At 59.2% G+C, this 20,875-nt stretch overlaps 2 protein-coding genes across 2 annotated transcripts; both read right to left on the reverse strand.

Annotated features, from left to right (window-relative positions):
• Positions 1–526: 526 nt before the first annotated feature.
• On the reverse strand, positions 527–4,798 carry PTSG_07965 (solute carrier family 11). The gene is made up of 10 exons (XM_004991711.1): positions 4,309–4,798; positions 3,910–3,983; positions 3,636–3,712; positions 3,428–3,506; positions 3,167–3,211; positions 2,658–2,826; positions 2,346–2,488; positions 1,922–2,085; positions 1,702–1,769; positions 527–1,434 (listed from the first exon to the last, which is right to left on the reverse strand). The coding sequence occupies exons 1-10, from the start codon at positions 4,787–4,789 to the stop codon at positions 812–814; spliced, it is 1,923 nt and encodes a 640-aa protein (XP_004991768.1). The 5' UTR covers positions 4,790–4,798; the 3' UTR covers positions 527–811.
• Positions 4,799–4,885: 87 nt separating this feature from the next.
• Positions 4,886–19,793, reverse strand: PTSG_07966 (dynein heavy chain 7; the record flags this gene model as incomplete). Its single annotated transcript, XM_004991712.1, has 8 exons — positions 4,886–5,141; positions 5,377–6,552; positions 6,792–6,932; positions 7,190–13,842; positions 14,170–14,186; positions 14,665–16,782; positions 17,051–17,250; positions 17,697–19,793. 8 exons carry the CDS (start codon positions 19,791–19,793, stop codon positions 5,091–5,093), a joined length of 12,453 nt encoding a protein of 4,150 aa, XP_004991769.1. The 3' UTR covers positions 4,886–5,090.
• Positions 19,794–20,875: the final 1,082 nt, after the last annotated feature.

Raw genomic sequence — 20,875 nt, forward strand, 5'->3', positions numbered from 1 at the left:
ACGTGCATTTCCATCACACACGCACACGCGCTCAAGCCACACAGTCACAGCTGCTGTCGGAGCAGTTGACACATGCACCAGCAGCCCGACCGTTCCCATTGTCACCAGCGCCCCAGCATCAGCCTTGAAGCGCATGGCAGTCGTTGTTGAAGGGTTACCAGGCAGGCACGATGAACAATGCTTTGCACTGTGTCAACATTAGTCAAAGACTAACGTCATGTCACATTCGTGCCCTCCTTCCATCTCTCTGTCTTGTCCGCTGCCTATTGTGTGGCATGAATGCGTGATGCTTGTGCCTGACTGATTGTGCGAGTGCCTGACCTGTGCGTGTAGGGGTTGGGGTTTGTGCCATGGGCGTCAGTGTACTCCAGCCTCTTTGTGGCCGTTTAGCGCACTGGTGTTACAAACCACCCTCCACTACATGTCACACCACCTATTACACGTTAGCTGGGTGAACAAGGGAAATTACACAGTGATTTTTGTGGTGCATGGAGTGGTGACGCGGCTGCAAAATGAACGTAATGTAACAGGGTTTAATGCGGTTTTTTTGATGTGTTGGCGAACTCTTATGGCAATGAGGGAATTGCCTTCACGTTGGCATGGCACGGTAGCTCGACGGTAACTCAGGCACAGAGAAAATTCGACGGCTGCCACGACCTCAAAGCAGGGGCGGATGTCAACGCGACGCCAAGTCGCGCGTGCGTGCATGTATGAACAATACAGAACAAGTGGTCAGACGGCGCAAGCCCTTCATGTGAAACGCATGAAGACGAAGATGAATAACCAAGTGGGACACCCCAACACGCGATGATCAGAGTCGAAAGTTTTCGCCATTATTGTCATCATGCGCATCGTGACTACTGAGCATGGGCTCAGTGATGACGGCTGCATCTTCGCTCTGGGGATTGATGCGATGGTGGACGTGGTACCACCCAAGCCGCGCCTCTGGTTTGTATATGTGCTGCATGGAGCCGTAGTGCAGGTATGGCCCAACGGCCAGGTAGGCAGAAAAGACGATGTATGCCAGGAGAACGGCGCCAATGCCGAGGAAGGCATACCACGCGCTCGCGGGGACAACAGTCACGATGGTGTCTGCGATGAGGTAGTAGTTGACACCAATGATGATGAGGGCGAGCAGCCAGGAGAGCGCCGTCAGCCAGCGGGGCGACGTGAACGACTTCATGATGAAGCGCGAACCGGTAAAGTGCAGCAGTGGGAAGAGCGCAAACGGCAGCTGCATGCTCTGAAGCACGTTGATCCACTCGTCCAGGCCATTGAGGTTCTCGTCGGCCAGCACAGCGAAGAGCAGCGTTGGCACCATCGCCACCGTCCGCGTCAGGAGAACGCGGCGCCACGGCGACAGGTGCAGATCAAGGAACCCGCTCATGACAAACTGGCCCGAGTAGCAGCCCGTCATCGTCGACGACTGCCCAGCTGAACAACAAGACAAAGGCGCGATGTGTGGGGCAATGGGACGTGTGAGAAAGCCAGATGTTGGGGGAATGAATGGGATGTGCCAAGCAAGAAATGCACGTGCGTGGCGAAGGAACAGACATTTGTTGCAAAGGAGTGCATGAACAAAGAAATGCGGGGGGGGGGGGTGTTACACGCACAAATGCACAATGACACACCCCGATCTGCTGTTACCATCATTCCCACCAGCACTACCACAACAGTTGCAGATGCTGTTTGTGATCTCACCTGCGAGCAGCCCAACGGCCCAGATGTACAGCACGGCGTCCCCATATCGCGCACCCAACAGATCGCCGCTGCACACGCAAAAAGAGGAAGGAGAAAGCGTGGCGTGATGTGGCAACAGTGGCAAGGGAGAGAAAGCGTGAATCACACGTGTGTGTGTGTGTGTGCATGAACTGTTGTGAGAGATAAAGGCAGGTGCAATGGTGTGCTGTTGTGCGCTCACGCTGTGTTGAGGTTGATCTCTGCGCCTCCTGACGTTGCGTCGTCGTCATTGCCCGTGTCGAGGGTGGCAAACACGCCAACAACAAACAGGTTGACGATGAAGGACACAAACAGCGCGGCTGCGCTTTCGATCGCGTAGTACATGTTCGCTTCCCGGACTTGAAACTGTCACAAGAGTTAAATCATTGGTGTGAAGAGCAGTGAGTTGGTGAACAACAGCAACCAAGAGGGAAAGGTGAAAGCAACGCACTGCCTGGGAACAGAAGGGGAGGGAAGGAGTACGGTTGATCATATTGACAAAACACACACACACACACCACACAACACACACCACACAACACAACACAACACACAACAAACACACACCACACAACACAACACAACACACACCACACAACACACACACACCACAACACAACACACACCTTGGAGCTGCGGTTGATTGGGCGATGCAGAACAAGGCCAGAGTGAAGAAAGAGGTTGTGTGGCATGATGACAGCGCCAATCAGACCAACGCATTGCACGGCCGTCTTGTGCGAAAGCCGCGGTACCACAATCGACACCAGCACTGATGAAAAGATGGGTGTGAGACAAGCAAGGAGAGGCTGATGAGAGCAAACCAAGCGGCTTGGCCGCCAAGCACAAGCCCAATGATGTACTTCAAAAATGCACACACGCAAGGACACATACATGGAAGCCTGCGCACAAGCGTTCACAAACATGGACATGTGACTGACGTTCGCCGGTGTTGGGAGAACTCTTGCCGTAGATGTAGCCAAAAGTGCACACCATGACGATGATGAGGGTGGCAAACACAAACTCAAGCTTGCGAAAGCCATACTGCTCCAGAAAGAGAAATGTGAACGTGTCCACCGCCGTAATGAGGGAGCCACCCCACAGCGGAATCTGGTGAAGGTGAAGGTGGTGGGGGGGGGTGGTCATGTCACGTGAATGATGCACGTCTGTGACAAAGTCGCAATACACATACACACATACGCACAGACAGACAGACAGACAGACAGACAGACAGACAAACAGACAGACAGACAGACAAACAGACAGACAGACAGACAGACAGACAGACAACAGACAGACAGACAGACAGACAGACAGACAGACAGACAGACAGACAGACAGACAGACAGACAGACAGACAGACAGACAGACAGACAGACAGACAGACAGACAGACAGACAGACACACACATGATGCAAAACCGGTCGCTCGCTTCAACCAGCAAGCTCACTTTGCCTCTCGAGAGGATACGAATGGCGATAGCCGACCCAATGACCTGTCCAGGAATCCAGCATGCTGCAGATGTGAGCAAGAGTGTGCTCCAGCAGGGAAGGCATGGACCAGAGCAGTAATGCAATGCAAGCACACAGGCAAACAGCAAAGCACGTGTGATGATTAGAATATATAAACCATGACAGCACAACCCAAGCACACAGCGTAGGCGTCGTGACACCCAGCAAGGGCTGTTCTTGCTGTGAAACGCTGTCCTCACCTCCTGTACATCTGCGCCGATGATAGCCAGCTCCATCATGAGCCATAGCGCATATCGAACTGGCCGCGAGTACTGCTTTCTGTTTGCATCATTGTCGCCGCAAACGAAGGGCGTCATGAAGAGTACACGTTGAGTGGTTGTGATGATGGTTGTTTGCTGTGCAAGGCAAGGCAGTGATAAGGTGATGGCTGCGGTGTGATGTACAGACCTGCACATTTGAGCCAAATGCGACCCTGTGACGACACCGAGCCGCGACGTCAAGGTTTGGAAGATGTATCCAAACACCTAACCAAGCACGTTGGCGAGGGAAGGGATGGAGACAGGCAGACAGGCGAGGGCAGTGGGTGTGAGGCCAGCTCCATCAAGAGACTCAACAAACGCAGCCACTGCAAACTCGGAAGCCCGAGTGTCTGCACCATCCACGGGGTGCATCATGCATTGCTCGAGAACAGTGTTGTTCAGTTGTTCCCGATGATCCATACCGTTGCCCAGAAGAGCGCCCATAACAGCTGGTAGCCACCAACGGCGCCAGCCTGCAGGTCCGATTCGATGTTTCCTGCGAACCCCATGCAGGCGAGACGTGCAGTTGAGGTGAAGGTGGGAAGGGACATGGTGTTGACCATCAACGCAATGGTTTTGACAGTGCGATTGCACACACATGTGCAAACGACGCAGACGTATGCAGGCATGCACACACCGACAGACAGACGCACGCACACGCACACGCACACGCACACGCACACGCACACGCACACACGCACACGCACACGCACACGCACACTCATGCACACGCACATCGTCATACACACAAGCACAAGCACACGCACACGCACAAACAGACACACGCACACGCAAACGCACACGCACATTGTCATACACACCTGGATCGAGGTAGGCGATGCTCATGAGCCAGCCAGGTCCTGTGAATGCCCAGAGACGCTTGAAAGAAAAGGGTACACGTGCTGCATCGGCGGCAGCATCGCCCAGGCCCGCATCACGTGGCCCAGTATCATTGCCGTCATCTCCATCATTGTCCATCATGCCTGCAACAGCATCGTTCTCCTCTTCTGCAATCAAGCTCACTGTGTCTGCATCGCCATCATCACCATCGTTGGGTGGTGGCGTGGCTGCGACGTCTCGGACAAACCCGGACAAAAGGCGCTCCTTGCCAGGGATGGCATAATCCTTTCGTCTTCGTCTGTGTTCCTTCTTCTGCCGTGCCGGTTGCATCTGTTGCATCTGCTGGCCAGCAGCGTGCCTGCCAGCTGCACCTCCCTCGCCCTCATCCTCGCTCGACCACTCCAGCCACCCATCGCCATGATTGTCATCCGCGTCCGTCATCCTTGCTTGTTGTTTGCACATGAATTGCGTTTTGCAAATTGCGTGAGGAGCGAAGACCCACTCCTCCGGACACCTCGTTTCCTCGCTATCACTTGCACAAGCTTTGTTCACGCGTCTGACATTGTCGTGTTCACTTGTACGCATGTTAAACGACTCATCAAAGGACGACAGTAGACATGCATGCTATGATTGAAGACACCACAACGTAAACACACACACACACACAAAACAAAGCAACAAACAACACAAGCGACAAATGAACTGCGATCACACACCACACCACGCAACAATGACAGCCACAGCTCGACGTGGGTCGCACGAGTTAATCATCGAGCTGGGTCAATAACGCAACGCCACGCTGGATCCAGTGGTCCTGTTGGGATGTCACAGGGAAGGAAGGGAAGGTAGCGAAGGTTGGGAAGGGAGGGAGGTGAGTCATCGAGGTGAAACAGGAAGAGCAGATCTTGGAGGTGGAAAACACAAAGGTACACACAGACACACATACACACAGACACACACCACATGTACACACGCACACGCACACACATTCACACACACACACACACATACACACACACACACGTCACTGCACGATTGCAACAACGCACCTGTGGCTTGTCTGAAGGGATCTTGATGGCGACAACATAGTTGGAAGAATGACCAGTTGTGGACAGCACACCACGACGATCACTCGTTTTGTACACGGGGCAGTTGTAGTGCGGCGGCGGCTCAATCTCAGAGCGCTTCGCAGGCTTGAGCTGGATCACAGGCATGCGGTTGGCCAGGACCTTGGGCTCCTGCTCACCAAGCACACCGCGCTCGGCGTCCCAGCGCGCGCCATCCAGGAACAGTCCGTTGACGTATGCGCCGTCCTCCGGCGGCTCATCGTACTCGCGGTCCTCCTTCACCTCAAAGTCAAACGCAAGCAGGTCAATGGGGATGGTGTACTTGCGCGCGTAGTTCTGCTGCACGCCCGTGAGGAACGCCTGCGTGAAGTAGAAGCCCGAGATCCAGAACACGGGCGGCTGGCCGTTCTCGTACCACCGCTGCAGGAAGCTGAGGCGGGCAAGGAGGTCGTTGACGTACCCACCAAGTGGCTTGAGCGACGGGTAGCTCTTCTTCATCCACAGCTCGGGAATCTTGCCATTGAGCATCGAGTGCGCCACGGCCTCCAGCTCCGCGTTCATCACCACCAGGCCCTTGACGGCCTTCTGGATGTTGATGAGGCTGTCCCGCACCACCGCCGTCAGCCGGTTGAAGCGGCCCATCTCCTGCACCAGCACCGTGTTCATGCTCTCCTCGTACGCCGTCGGGTACTTGCGCAGCGCAGCCGCCGTGTCAAACGCGGGCGGCAGCTTGGACAAAATGTCCGTGGCAATCTCCGTCATGCGCTCGTCCTCGGACTTGCCCTCCTGGCCGCCGCCACCACCGCCGCCAGAGGCCTGAGTCAGCAGAATCGAGTCGAGCAGCTCGTGCGTGGCCTTTTGGTCCTTGGTGATGTCGGCGTTGCTGTGCATGCCAAACACCTCCGGGTCCGGGATGAGCGGCAGCGCCCGCGCAAACTCGAGATAGTCCTCGTACTCGCCGTGCGGCGGGGCCACGTAGTTGCCAGAGGGCGAGAAGGCATACTTCTCCGTGTCCACCATCTCCTGATTAAGGATGTTGTTGAGGATGCTCACGAGCGTCCGGCGATCCCAGTCGTCCGTCACGCGACCACCGTAGTTGCACTGCCCAATCAAGTATCGAATCGCCTCAAAGTCCACGCTCTCATACTGGTTCAGGAACTGTCACCAAGAACAGTACAATTGTGTGCATGCGCGCGCGCGCGCGCGTGTGTGTGTGTGTGTGTGTGTGTGTGTGTGTGTGTGTGTGTGTGTGTGGGTGGGTGGGTGGGCGGGTAGGCGGGTGAACAACAGTGACGGTTCAGAATATGCACACAACCACATGCAGGAGCAAGCAAACAGGCTCAAAGCAAAATGCGCACTCATACTCTCACAAGTCAACTAAAAAAACACTCGCGTACCATTTGAATCTGCCGAATGCTGATCTGGAAATCCGTGTCGTTAAACTCGTAAGGGATGTTCCAGCCAAGAGCGCCAAAGCCGCGCCGCTCCTGCACCAGCGCATGGAAGAAGCACAGCCCAAACAACAGCTTGCGGAACGCCTGTATGTATGTGTGCGTGTGTGCGTGTGTTGGTGACATGAGGTGCAATGCGTGGGTATGTAAGTGAAGAGAAGAGAAGAGAAGAAAAGAGAGCTACTGTTCAGTTTCAACAGTTCACAACAGAGCAAAGAAAATGCGATCAAAACTTTACCTCGACAATACAGCACCCACACACCCACACACCCACACCCGCACACCCACCCACACCCACACCCACACCCCCACCCACACCCACACACACACACACACACACACACCTTCTCCTGCTTGCAGTTGTTGAAAAAGTCCATGTCTGAAATGGGGTGGAGGAGGTACGAGCGGATGATGTTGTTGCGCAGGCCCTTTGGCGGCTCGTTGGTCATCTTCACGCCGTTCTGCAGCACGGCCACGGGGAAGTGTGGCGACGGGTAACTGGTCAGCCACAGCCGGAAGTTGGGGTGCGTGGTATCTGGGTTGAGGTCCTCGCACAGCCGCTCGAGCGTGGGCATCCAGCTCACCGCCAAGTGGCAGTTCTGCAGCACAACCCACGTGCCGTCCTTGATGGCCTTCTCCACCATCTTCATGGCAATGGGGCCCTGGCCCTGCCCGAGCGACAGGGTCTCCATAGTCGACCCGTACCCTTGGTCGTCCGCAAACTTGAGCAGCGCGCTCATCGGGTCACCGCCAGGCGACAGCACAAAGATGAGCGGAATGCAGCTGTGCGAGTCTGCAAACGCGCCCGCCAGGTCAAACGGCGGCGGCTCAATGAACTTGCGGCCCATGTGCTCCTCCACAAAGTTCTGCACCGCGGGCACCACCTTGTCCGGCCGCACCGCGCGCAGCACGCACAGCCGCTGGAAGGAGGTGAAGCGCTCCCCAAACGTGGGTGGCGGGTCGTTGTGCGGCTGCGACGAGTCGTACATCTTCTTCCACTCGGACGTGTTGGTCTCCACATCCTCGCGCAGGCCCACAAACGCAGGCAGGTCATTCAGGCGGCACAGCTCGTCCCAGGCCTTGGAGGGCAGCCACTCCTCGGCCGGGTTGGCGTGCGGGTTGTCCAGGCCGACGCCGCCCGTGAGGAAGAACATCCACTCGCCCGCGTCGATGTTGCCCTCCTTGCGCATGATGTTCACGCACAGCAGCATGGCAAACAGCAGCTTGTCCTTCTCAAACAGCGAGCGGCACACGTTCTTGTACAGCGAGTACGTGAAGTAGTCCCGCAGGTTCTCCAGGCGCTTGGCCAGGTCCTCCGAGGGCTTGCTCTGCTCAATGGCGTTGAGGAACAGGTTGGTGAACCACGGCAGCGAGTACTGGTACATCGGGTCGATGTTGGCCAGCTGCGCAATGGTGAAGAACAGCACGGACGAGTGGGCGGCAATGGGCTTGTACCCGGCGCGCGCCGTGTCAATCTTCACCTCCGTCTCCTCGGCAACCTGCTGCTTCTCGCTAATCTCGTTGGCCAGCACCTTGGACGAGGACAGCACGTTGATGGCGCTCTCGTCCTCCAAGATGTTGCCCTCCGACGACGACAGCACCTCCAGAATCTTGTCCTCAATCTCCTTCAGCTGGCGCTTGTTCTTGGCAGACTGCACAATGAGCGCGTTCTTCTCCTCCTCCAGCTCGGGCCGCTCCTCCGCCACAACAATGCCCAGCAGCTGGTCCTCCAGGCCCGCGGGCGTGATCATGAAGTTGAGCAGCGTCACCTTCACCGCCGTCTCGGGCAGGTAGTGCGGGTTGGGCAGCTTGGTCGTGATGTACAGCCGGAAGTCCTTGGAGTACTCGATGGTGGTGTCACCGAGGCGGATGCACATGGTGCCGGCCTGCTTGAACGTCTGCTTGAGCAGCACGGGCTCCAGGATGGAGTCGAGCTCCTCCCCAACGTTCTCCAGCAGGATGGGCGTGCCAAACTGGATGGCGTTCTCCAGCGAGCGCACAAAGTCCGAGTCCGACAGCTTCACCACCGTCAGCTTGTTCTCCTTCTCCATGTTCTTCACCCACTTGTTCGCCTGCCCCTGCGGGTCAATCATGAGCGGCCAGCGCCGCGAGTACTGCACGATGATGCCGTTGTCCACGGAGAAGCTGTCCGTGGGCAGGCCGGCAATGTTCCACTCGCGAATCTTCACGGGGTCACCCAGCGTGCGTGCCAGCGAGAACGTCTCTGAGCACGGGATGTGCAGCGCCTGGCACCGCTGCATCCATTCGTCGCACTGCTCCTGGCGCAGCTGCGACGGGAACGCGCCCAGGTACGCCACCAGGCCCGAGGACACCAGCACGTCGCCAGTCAGGTTGGTGTACGTCACGCCGAGCGCGTCGGCGGTGGCCATCCAGCGGTCCTTCTCGTCACCCAGGCTGGACATGAGCTTCTCCGCGCGCTTGAGCTTGGTGGCACACAGCTCCACCTGCGCCTCCAGGCTCTCCTTCTTGTCGTTGAGCTCCTTGAACTTGTCCTTGAGGTCCTGCAGCTTCTTCTGGATGGCGGCCAGGTTGTCCTGCTTCTCCTTGAGCGTGGCCATGGCCTGCGCCAGCTCGCCCTCGGCCTGCTTGAGCGCCTCCTTCTTGGGCGCCACCACCTTGGCCACGCGGTCGTACGCCTCCATGGCGCGCACCCACTTGCACAGGCCCTCCGCGGCAACCGAGGCCTTGGCCACCTTCTCCGGCACAAAGTTCTCGTCCGGGATGAAGCGGTCGCGAATCTCCTTCATCACCTTGGGCGAGATGTTGTCCTTGTCGTAGTCCTTGAGCGACTGCAGGAACTTCATGTCGCCGAGCAGGCGCAGCGAGGGCCCCCAGTAGTCGGTGATCTTCTTCCCGCTGCCGCTCGGGTCCGGCACGCGGTCGGGCTTCTCCCCCTTGAGGATGCACACGGCCTCCATGACCAGCCGCACAATGTCTGGCGGGCGCTTCATGGCCTTCACCTCGCCAATGTCGCTGGGCTTGAGCGTGTCCAGCGCAGCGAGGGCGCCGTTGAGGATGGGGATGGCCTCAGCCAGGTCGGCGTCGCACTCGTCCTTGATGGCCTTGGCCGCCTGCGCCTGCTCGTTGGCCACGGCCTCGTCCGCGGCCACAATCTTCTGCTGCTCAGCCACGTCCTTGGACGACGCCTCAATTTCCACCATGGCCGCGTCCGTCTCCTTCTGCGCCGCCTGCAGCTGCGGCTGCAGCGCCACCAGCTCCTCCTTCATGCCGTCGACCTGCGACGCCGCGGAGCGCAGCTTCTCCAGGCCCACCTCGTACCGCCGCTTCTGCTTGGACACGGCCTGCCGCCGGTTGTCCAGCATCACCTTGTACGTGTTGATGAGCTCGAGGTACGACGTGGGCGTGACGTAGTTGTGGCGGCGCAGCTGCGCCAGCATGCGCTCGGACAGCGCGCGCGTGCTCTCGTGGAACTCCTGGCACAGCTGCACGCAGTGGTGCCGCAGGTCCTCGCCCATCTCCACGTCCTCCAGGAAGCGCTGCGCCACAATCTGCAGGGCGTCCGCGGGCCAGGCCTGGAACCAGTTGATGGTGCAGCAGTTGACCAGCGAGGGGAACTGCCGCAGGTTGTTGCGGAAGGCGTCGCCAATGGGGCTCATGGCCAGCACAATGTGCAGGTAGTCGCGCACGCGCGAGATGAACAGGTTGTAGAGGGCCAGCGGCGTGCCGTCCGTCTTCATGTGCTTCGGGCGCGACTTGTCCACGGTGCGCATCTTCTCGATAATCTCCGTTTTCTCGTCCAGCGGGAAGATGTTGGGCACCTCGCCCGAGTTGAGCAGGTTGGAGATGTCCTCCAGGAAGGCCGCCTCCTTGATCTGCATGTCCGTGAAGAGGAACACCGTGTGCTCGCCCTTCTCGCCGGCCGTGCGCATGATGCGCTTGACGTCCTCGCGCCAGTCCTCCATGTTGTAGCTCTTGCTGATCTCAATCTGGATCACCTCAAAGTCGTTGATGTACGCGGCGAGGCGCGTGAGGGACTGCCGCCCGCTGCCGCCCACGCCGACCAGCAGGCCGTGCGACCGCGGCTGCCGCACGATGCGCGCGATGCGGGTGATGTGCTCAATGGCGAAGCGGAAGAGGACGAGGTCCATGCGCTTCTTGCTGATGTTGTTGTACTCGTCCAGGAAGCCCTCGCAGACGCCGCGCAGCGTCTCCACGTCCTGCACCATCATGTAGTCCTTGGCCTCCGCCTTGGGGTTCTCAAAGTCGCAGAACATGAGGGAGCGCAGGTCGTCGTCGGTGACCTCGCCGTCGCCGTCAAAGTCGAGGTGCGACATGAGCGTGTTGAAGGGCGTGCCCAGGTGCTCCTCGCACGTCTGCTTCACGTACCCAAACAGCCAGGCGCGGTCCTCGTCAAAGACCAGGCGGTCGTAGAAGACGCGGTACACCTCGTGCACCCACAGCCGCTGCATGTCCGTCACCTCCGGCAGCGACGCCGGGCCGGACATCATCACGCCCGCAATCACGCGCCCAAAGTCGCGCAGGTTGAAGAGGTAGTGGGACTTGGCCGGCGTGGGCAGGAGGCTCTTGATGGCCGCCTTGTACACCTCGGCCGTGGCGCGCACGATCTTGTGCGCCACGTCGGAGAAGCCCGCCTCAAACCCGCGCGCGTCAATGTGCCACTCCATGATGCGGCGGAAGATCTGCTGGTTGGTCTCGTCGTCAAACTCGTTGATGGTGATGCAGTGGAGGTGGCGCATGAACCGCTGCGTGACCGTGTTGCGGCCGCCGCCCGGCGGGCCCATGGCGCAGATGAGCTGGATGTCGACCAGGCCAATGTTGGAGCAGTCCTGCAGGTCGTACCAGTTCCAGTGGTCCAGCCACTGCCGCAGCAGCTCAATCGGCGGCTGCGCGCCGTACTCCTCCTTGGCCGGCATGTTGAGGTCGTCCACAAACACGACCACGCGCTGGCCCATGGGCGGGCCAAACACGCCCTTGCGCCGCTTGTCGAGCTTGCCCAGCACAATCTCCTGCGTCTGCTGCGCGGACGTCTGCGCGGAGAAGTTGACCACCAAGGGCTTGAACGTGTCCTTGGGCAGCTGGTGCTGCAGGAAGCCGTTGATGTACACGGACTTGCCCGTGCCCGTGGGGCCGACGAAGACGGCCAGCTTCTGGTGGCGCACGAGCAGGTCCATGAGGTACTGGTAGCGCGCCGTGTCGATGGTGGGTACGGTGATGGTGTTGAACGACGCGTCCTTGGGGAAGGGCGAGGTGTCCACGCGCGAGCTCCAGTGCACCCACTCGCCGGTGGTGCCCTCCTTGTGGAAGAAGTAGTTGTACACGAGCCCTTCCTCCGGGATGGTGGCGGCGAGCGGCTCGTCGGGCGGGCCGCACTTGGTGAGGATGTTGTACTCCGCCATAATTTGGGCGTCCAGGCCCGTGGTCATGAGGCGGCGCATGAGCACGTCAAACTTCTGCCGCCCGTCCGTGTTGGTGCTGCCGCCGAGCGACCACATAAACGCAAAGAAGAAGATGCCGTCGAGCCAGTTGCACACCTGCGCCTCGGACAGCTGCTCAAAGGCCTTGGGGTCCCGGAACTCGTCCATGAGCGCGTCGCACATGTGCATGCACGAGCGCACGAGGTTGATGTCGCCGGCGTAGGAGAGGTGGCGGTAGCCCGCGTGCGCCACAAACTCGAGCGTGGGCGGGACGACACGGTGGAAGTGCTTGGACAGGCGCTCGTGGTGGCTCTCGCTGAGCGTGTCCGGCAGGGTGGCCAGCCAGGACGTGAGCAGGGGCTCCCAGCCAAGGTTCTGCGGCTCCATGTAGATCATGCCGCAGCGGGACACGGTGGCGGGGGAGGCGACCTCCAGGTCCATGGGCTCGAAGATGAGGTTGGTGGTGTCGGCGAGCTGGATAATCTCGCCAGACATGAGGCAGAGCTTCTTGTTGTCGTCGAGGACGGTGTTCATGTTCTCGATCCAGATGGCGTCGACGGGCCCGTCGAAGATGAGCCACTTGCGGTCGGGCGTGGTGGACGTGGCAAAGTGGCGGTAGCTCACGGCGAGCACGCCGTCAGACCACTCGTGCGACACGGGGTCGAAGCTGCCGTAGAGCTGGCCCATGGTGATGGCCTTTGGGTTGATGACGGTGATCTCCACGGCGTTCTCCTCCATGAGTTTCTGCTCGTGCAGGTCGTGCAGGGCGCCGGCCAGCACGCGGTACGCCTCCGTCTTTCCGCCAAACCCTTCGCCCACGATCATAAAGCCGTGGCGCACAATCATCATCTCGTAGATCTGCAGAATCTTCTCGATAAAGGCCGGGTGCGGCTGCAGGTTGCGCTTGGCGCAGTTCTCGTGGATGGCCTTGAGCATGACCTCGTAGTCCGGCTCCGGCAGCTTGATGCCCGGGAAGAGGTCGGAGATGATGCCGCGGAAGAGCGGGAGATCGTGCGACAGGAACTTGGGCAGGTTGACGTCCGTGATGGAGCGCAGCATGAGAATGTCCTCGCTCTGCTCCGGGTACTTGAGCTTGAGGTTGCCTGCGGCGGTGAGCACAGACTTGACGGCGCGCATGCCGTAATCGTAGTGGTACTGCGACGACAGCTGCTCCGAGCACAGGCGGTACGTGGCCACAATCTTCACGGAGAGCGAGCGTGCGTTGCGGAAGCCAACAGAGTACAGCACAATCTCAGCAATGAGGGCGTAGTCTGGCACCATCATGGCCACGGTGCGGAAGAGCGCCTTGAGGTTGTCTGGCAGCTCGGAGCGTCCGGCGTAACCGGGATTCATGGTGATGAACACGGAGCTCGTGGGGATGAGCCGGATCTCCGTGCCCTCAAACACAATCTTGTCCATGCCCGCGTTGATGCCACGCTGGATTGTGAGGATCTGCTGTGCAACGACGGAGAGCACCTCCAGGTCGATGCGGTTGAACTCGTCGAAGCACGACCAGGCGCCAGAGGACGCAAGGCCCTTGAAGAACTTGCCCAGTGCCTTGTAGTCAAGACCATCCGAGCCTATGGGGGGGGGGGGGGTGGAAGGAGAAGGGAAGAGATGGAAGGAGGAGGAAGGAGGCAGGAGGAGGTAAGTCAGCATGATGGCTCAGGCCCTTTGTTGTTGTGCTGGTTTTGTGTGTGTGTGTTTGTGTGTGTGTGTGTGTGTGTGTGTGTGTGTGTGTGTGTGTGTGTGTGTGCGTGTAGGTGTGTGTATGCAAAGAAAGCAACTTACACTACAAGCGTGGGCGGATGTCGTCAGAGGTGGCGGGATACGTCACACGGGGCCAACGCGGGAAGGAGTAAGCGAAACATGGCAGGTGTGGCAGCAGACGGGCAAGCAAGTGCGACCGGTGAGCGAACGCCAGCTGATATACATGCAAAGTGGTGGCAGGACCAACCCAGGAAACACGCACAATTGAAATGCAAGGCACAAGGGCTTACGCTGTTGTTGTTTAAGTTGTTGTTGTTGTTTAAGTTGTTGTTGTTGTTGTTGTTGTTTAAGTTGTTGTTGTTGTTGTTGTTGTTGTTGTTGTTGTTGTTGTTGAAGGAAGACAAAGCCATGGAGAAGATTATGGTGAGTAGGAGCGTAATAAGTTGATTTCAGGAGCAGGAGGATGGAGGGTGAGAGTTCGCAACAGCATCAGCGACACCAAGCACAAGCACAAGCACAAGCACAAGCACAAGCACAAGCACAAGCACAAGCACAAACAACAACAACAACAACAACAACTTAAACAACAATAACAACTTAAACAGCAACTTAAACAACAACAACAACTTAAACAACAACAACAAAAGGAGCCCCTACCCCACGAATCAAGGATGAAACAACGAGTGACTCACTTGAAGACGACGCACTGGACGGCGACGGCTTTTGCGAGATCCTTGACAGTCTCGGTCTTGCCGGTACCGGCGGGGCCTTCGGGCGCACCACCGAGATGGAGCTCCAGCGCACCAAAGAGGGTGCGGTAGCAGCGATCTGTGAGCGGCGTGACGACGAGGCGGCCGGTGTTGCCCAGGTACTCGTAGCCGTAGTTGAGGGTGGAGTTGATCATGCGGGTGACCACTTGCTCCTCCTCAAAGTAGTAGCGCAGCTGGCACAGCCAGGCAAACTCGTCGTCGCGCTGGATGCCGTCCTTGATCAGGCCCGTGAGCACGTCGCGCGAGTGCACGTCAAGCACGATGAGGGCGCTGAGCGTGGTGCGGATGTTCTTGCTGAGCTTGCCGCGCACCAGCTCCACGACGTCGTTGATGTCCTCGTTGCAGCTGTTGAGGTACTTTGTGAGGGCGTCAGGCCCGCCGCGGATGGCCTCGTGCACGCTTGTGGTCCAGTACTTTTGCGTAACGGCGAGGACGACCTGGCCCGGCCAGGACTGGATCCAGTCCGTGCGCTTGGTGTTGGGGTAGGAGGCAATGCCCTCGACCATAATCTTGCGAATGGACGAGCGCATGATGGACTCGAGCTGCAGCAGCCACTTCTCGACCTGGCCGCGCGCCTCCGCCGTGGAGATGACCGTGTCCAGCTCCACCTCCTCGTTCTCGCTCGAGCGCATGTGGGTGATGTCCAGGTCCTCTGTGAAGGTGAGCTTGGCAATGCCCTCGAAGCACTTCTTCAGGTGCGGCTGCACGCGCGTCGGGTCCTTGGTCTCGGACAAGATCTCCAGCATCTCGTCGTTGGAGAGGAAGAAGAAGCGGGAGAAGTAGAGGCGCTTCTGTTCGAGGTAGCGGTTGAGGCCCTTGAGGATCAGCTCCAGCAGGTCGTTGGCCTTGGTCAGCTTCTCAAGCATCTTGTCCAGCTCAATCACCACCAGAACGTGCTTGTCCTTGATGGCCTGCTTCATGAGGTCGCGCCAGGTGCCGTCCACGACCTTGAAGCGGCGGCCTTCCTCCGGCATCTGCGCCATAATGTCTGGGGAGCTGAAGATGGGCTCGAGGTAGAGCCACGTAGCCTGGACCTTGAGCCAGGCGTCGAGGATGTCCTGCAGCTTGATGAGCGTGGCGTTCCACTCGCGCATCTCCTCCTCAAACGGCTTGACAAAAGGCGAGCCGAGCATGGTCTGCGTCTTGACAATCTGGTCGTCAAGCAGCAGCTGGATCTCGTCCACGGAGGAGAGGATGGTGGTGCCGGTGTCGCGGTACTCGACCATGCCAAACTCCATGTCGCTCCACTCCTCCTTCATCTTGCGCAGCGCCTTCTCCAGGGAGAACTCCTTGGTGGCCGCCTCGGAGATGCCCTCAAACTGCTCCAGGTGCGGCTCCAGGTTCATCTCCAGCAGCTTGGACAGCGTCGTGTCCTCGTCCGGCATGAGGTCAAAGCCGACAATCTCGCTGATCTGGTCCCAGTGGCGGTCGCGCAGGCCCGGGTTACACAGGGCCTGGATGAGCGGCATGTGGTCCTTGAACTCGTCGACGGACGTCTTGACGTTGGCGGCGATGCTGCGCGGCGCCTCCTTCTCGGAGAAGGTCTTCTCCAGCTTGTACAGGTTGCGCCAGGTCGTGCCCACGGTGTTCTCCACCTCCTCCGGGTCAATGGCAGAGAAGTCACCCTCCATCCACTGCTCCAGCTGCTCGTTGAAGCCCACAACCGCCTGGTACAGGGTGAGGAACGGCGCGAGCTTGCTGGCGGCCTTGTGGCGCAGCGGGTACTGCGTGTTCTCCCAGTCAAAGGCCTCCTCCTCCTTGTTGATGGCCTCGATGCGGTCCACGGCGTCCTCGAGCTGGGCGTTGAGCGCCTCCGCCTGCTCCTTGTACTGCGCAACGGCGTCCAGGTCGCCCAGGGACTCAAACGCATCCAGCTGCTCAAAGTACTCGTCGAGGTCTGCGTTGAGCTGCTCCCTGCGCTGCAGCAGGGCCGCCTCTGCCTTCTCACGCGATGAGCGGATCAGCGCCTTGTGGTCGTCGATGATCGGCTGCATGCGCGTCGTCCACTGCAGCGTCCGTCCCATCAGCACAATCTCCTCCCTGCAGGTGTGGTAGTGTGAGATTGTTGGTTTTGGGGCCGGGGGGAAGGGGCGACGGTAAGAGAGGGGGATGCACATATAAGTCAACAAGCAAACCGATCAGCAATGGCAAAACGAAGAGATAGAGACAGCCACAGGCACTGAGACGGACTGAGACGGACTGAGACGGACTGAGACAGCAACACAGAGATTGAGAGAGTTCGAGAGAGACAAGGAGCCGGTGCTGAGCCAACAGTTGATGAATCAACCGACTAAAGGCGGGGACATACATGTCGATGGACGCGTGATCGATGAGGTAGTCCATCTTCTTTCTGGAGTCTGCCACGGCGAGCTCAAGCTTTGGCAGGCGCTCCATCTCAACCTTCTCCATAAACTCGCGCAGCTGCATGAGCTCATCGGTGTTCTCGGGCACCTTGGCCGCCTTCTCTGCAATCTCAGAAAACTGCTCGCACAGCTCTTGGTTCGCGACCTGGTGGAGTGAACAAGGGCATGGGCGCACGGGTGTTGAGAGAAACAGAAAGCATGATGAGCGGTGCATATGGCGGTGGGCAGCGGCGCTGCGAGGGCGGCGACAGTGTGTCAAACAGAGACAGCACATGCACAAAAGCGTCTTGATGCGAAAAAAGAAAGGCACAATGGAAGAAACAGACAAAAAAAGAGAGAGAAACAAAGAGGGAACCAAAGAAGGGGGGGCTTGGCGCGCGCACATATCACGTGGCAAATGAAGGGAACACACGCACACCAACACACAAACGCACACACACGCACACCAACACACACACTCACGCGCGCACACACACACACACACGCACGCACACACACACACACACGCACGCACACACACACACACACACACACACACACACACACACACACACACAAACACACACACGACGCGGCAACGCGATGCCTCACCTCTGTCTCCTTTGCAATCTTCTGGAAGATTGTGTCGACGAGGCGGGTGGCGCGGGAGGTGAGCTCGATGTTCGCCGGCTCTGCGCGCACCTCGAAGATCTCAATCATCTTGACGCGCGGGAGAATGTACTGCGTCTCCTCGGCCAGCTTGCGGTAGCGTGCGGCCTCCTTGATGCGCGCCTCAAAGGACGTGTTGGCGGCGAAGAATTCCTGCAGATCGTCCTCCGCCTGCATGGTGATGAGGCGCTCGTACGGCGCGTACGTCTCCAGGTAGCGCTGTGGGGCGCTGGCGTGGTGCTCAAAGTGCTCCTCCACGCGCTGCCGCAACGCCGCAATGAACGACTGGTCAAGGTTGGCGTGCAGGTAGCGCTCCTTGCCGAGCGGCCTGTCCTCGTTCATCGTGTACTCCACGCGGGGCAGGCCGGAGACGCTCTGCACAATCTTGTCCATGGCGCGAAGGACCACCGCGGCCGCCGCCTGCGCACCGGGTACGTACGACAGCTGCGTGTCTGTGAGGGAGAGCTTGAGCACGTAGCCCGGGAAGCGGTGTGTGGCATGCGGCTGGTTGGTCAGCAGGTCGACCAGCTCTGTGAGCGAGTTCATGGCCAGCTGGCGCAGCTGCGCGCTCATGAGGGCATACGCGGCCTCGTACAGGGCCTGCATGGAGTGAGCGCGGAGCATGGCCTTGGCCTTGAGGGCGTCGAGGAGAGCACCCGCCCGCTGGATCCACTCGCGCTGCAGGGAGTGGCGCGCCTCGTCAATCTGCATGGTGATGGTCTTGTCGAGGAGGTTGACGTCGAAGGCGGCGCCCTTCTTGCACAGGTCCTCGGCGCGGATGAGCGACTTGACGCCAAGGTCCGCCCACAGCATGAGCAGGCTGGCCATGCCCGGGCTGCACAGCACCAGGTTGCGCTTCATGTGCTTCCGCGCGGCGTAGAAGCGGTCGGTCCACTCCTTGGGCACGGTGGAGAGCTCCGGGTGCTTTGCAAACGCGGGCCAGGTGGCGAGGTGGCTGGCGTCGGCGGCCCCCTTGGCGCGCTTTGCATCGGGGCCCGCGCTGGACGATGCCGCGGAGGACGCGTCGCCCTGGCCGCTGGAGGAGGAGTCGTGCAGCACAAAGTCGACAATGGACTTCTTCACGCCAAGCACGTAGTCGTCGCGGATCTCCTCTGCGAGCGAGTCGACGAGGCCCGCGCAGCGCTGCTTGAGGGACGCGTCCAGCAGCGCCTTGATGTTGTTGAGCCACGAGTCCTCCATCGGCGTCACGTGCTCTGTGTCAATGCCGTTGTTGATGTAGTAGTAGTAGCGCATGAGCTCCTTCTCCGCGTCGCTGGCGTCGGTGGGCTCGCCGTCATCATCAAGGCCAGGGGTGGCGGCGTCGCCAGACGACTTGCGCTGCGATGCTGCGACGAGCGGGTCTGCAGGCTGGGGCGGGCTCGGCAGGCGGCCGCGTGGGTCCGTGGCAGGATCCAGTGGGGGCAGCTCGCCCCCGCGTCCACGCGTGCGTTGCTGAGAGTCGGCCTGCATGATGATGGACACCAAAGATGCGCGAAACTGGTCGCGGTCCTTGAGGGCGCGCGACACGGCTTGCCGTGTGCTGGGCGCTGGTGCCACGGGCTGCCGCTTGCGCGTGTTGTGTGGGCGGGTGCGTGTGAGCGTCATTGTGCCGACGTCCGACGCGTCGGCAGCGCGTCGCTGCTGCTGCTGCTGCTGCTGGCCGTGTTGTGCATGCTGTGGGGAGTGCAACAGCGAGGTGCCCCCTGGCACGGCCTCGTTGCGCAGGTTCTTGGACGCGGCATCTGTTGGCCAGACGCGCCTCGTTGGTGCTGTGGCTGAGGCCGAGGCTGTGGCTGTGGCGCCAAGGGGCCCCGTTCTCGCGAGGGAGGCTGTGAGATCGAGGGCTCCGCCCGTGCCCGGTGGTGCGCCTTGCAGGCGCCTGGCTGGGGAGGCAAAGTCTGACGACCCGAGCGTGGGCAGTTTGAATGCCGTGGACTGGGAAAACATGGGTCGCTTGCGCTGCCCCGACGATGCTGTTGGGTTTGTTGTCAATCCGGATGCTGTGTCTCGCGGATTCGGGGTCGGCCGTGGATCATCCATGGTGCCGGCTTCCCCTGTTGAAAGTGCGACGTTGCGGTGATAGAGGTGAGGGGGAGGGCGAGGGAGGGCCGAGGGTTGAGTGTGATGTTGTGGTGTGATGTTGCGTTGTGGTGGTGGTGGTGGTGGTGGTGGTGGTGGTGTGTGTGTGTGTGTGTGTGTCTGTCTGTGTGTCTGTCTGTGTGTCTGTGTGTCTGTGTGTCTGTGTGTCTGTGTGTCTGTGTGTGTGTGTGTCTGTGTGTCTGTGTGTGTCTGTGTGTGTGTGTGTCTGTGTCTGTGTGTGTCTCTGTGTCTGTGCGTGTGTCTGTGTCTGTGCGTGTGTGTGTCTGTGTCTGTGTGTGTGTGTGTTGCGCTGTGGTGGTGTGGTTGTGGTGTGGTTATATGTGTGGGAAGCGGTACTTGTCACACAGCACACGGCAGCACAGCGGCCTGGCAGCTCAAACGAAAGGGTGTACATGACAAGCATGGCACTTGATCACTTCAGTCGCACCTGCTGTGTTGTTGTTGTTGCTCTTGTGTGAAGAGCGCAGTCACCGTTGTGTTGCTCCACACAAACACACACACAGCAACACGATAAGAAGACGACGACGGTGATCAGCCTGCGTGTGTGTGCGTGTGTGAGTAAGTGAGAGGGTGTTGGGGGCGGGGTGGAGGTGTCGTTGCGGTCTCTGCAAGCGAGACACGATCCGCGCTGCTCAACGCTGCTGCTCAACGCTGCACACTGCCTCCCTCACCAGAGGATTGTTGTTGGTTTGGTTGGTTGTCTTGGTTGGTTGCTGGGGCTGGCTTGTCGTTTGGTTTGTGCGGGCATCTATGTTTGGTGAAGCAAACCCTTGTGGCTAATGCGCAATTTTCTGCCCAGTCTTACGATCCACCACACAGCCTTGGCAACGGCGACTGATTTCAGTTTTGTGTGTGTATCTGTGTGTGTGTGTGTGTGTGTGTGTGTGTGTGTGTGTGTGTGTGTGTGTGTGTTCTGTTTTGTGTGGATGTGTGGTTGTGTGTGTGTGTGTGTGTGTCCAAAACGAATGAGCACCACCACGACCAAACACACACACACACCCTCTCTCTCTCATCACTCCCTA

The sequence above is a fragment of the Salpingoeca rosetta genome (assembly GCF_000188695.1).
Source record: "Salpingoeca rosetta unplaced genomic scaffold supercont1.19, whole genome shotgun sequence".
In the NCBI taxonomy this organism is placed as follows: Eukaryota; class Choanoflagellata; order Craspedida; family Salpingoecidae; genus Salpingoeca; species Salpingoeca rosetta.

Coding starts and splice junctions, on each gene's coding strand:
- PTSG_07965 (XM_004991711.1), bottom strand. CDS start 4,789: ATGTGCAAACAACAAGCAAGGATGACGGACGCGGATGACAATCATGGC. Junction 3,713..3,909: donor GGGCGCTCTTCTGGGCAACG/GTATGGATCATC, acceptor GTGCTTGGTTAG/GTGTTTGGATACATCTTCCA. Junction 1,435..1,701: donor GGCCGTTGGGCTGCTCGCAG/GTGAGATCACAA, acceptor CTTGTTGTTCAG/CTGGGCAGTCGTCGACGATG.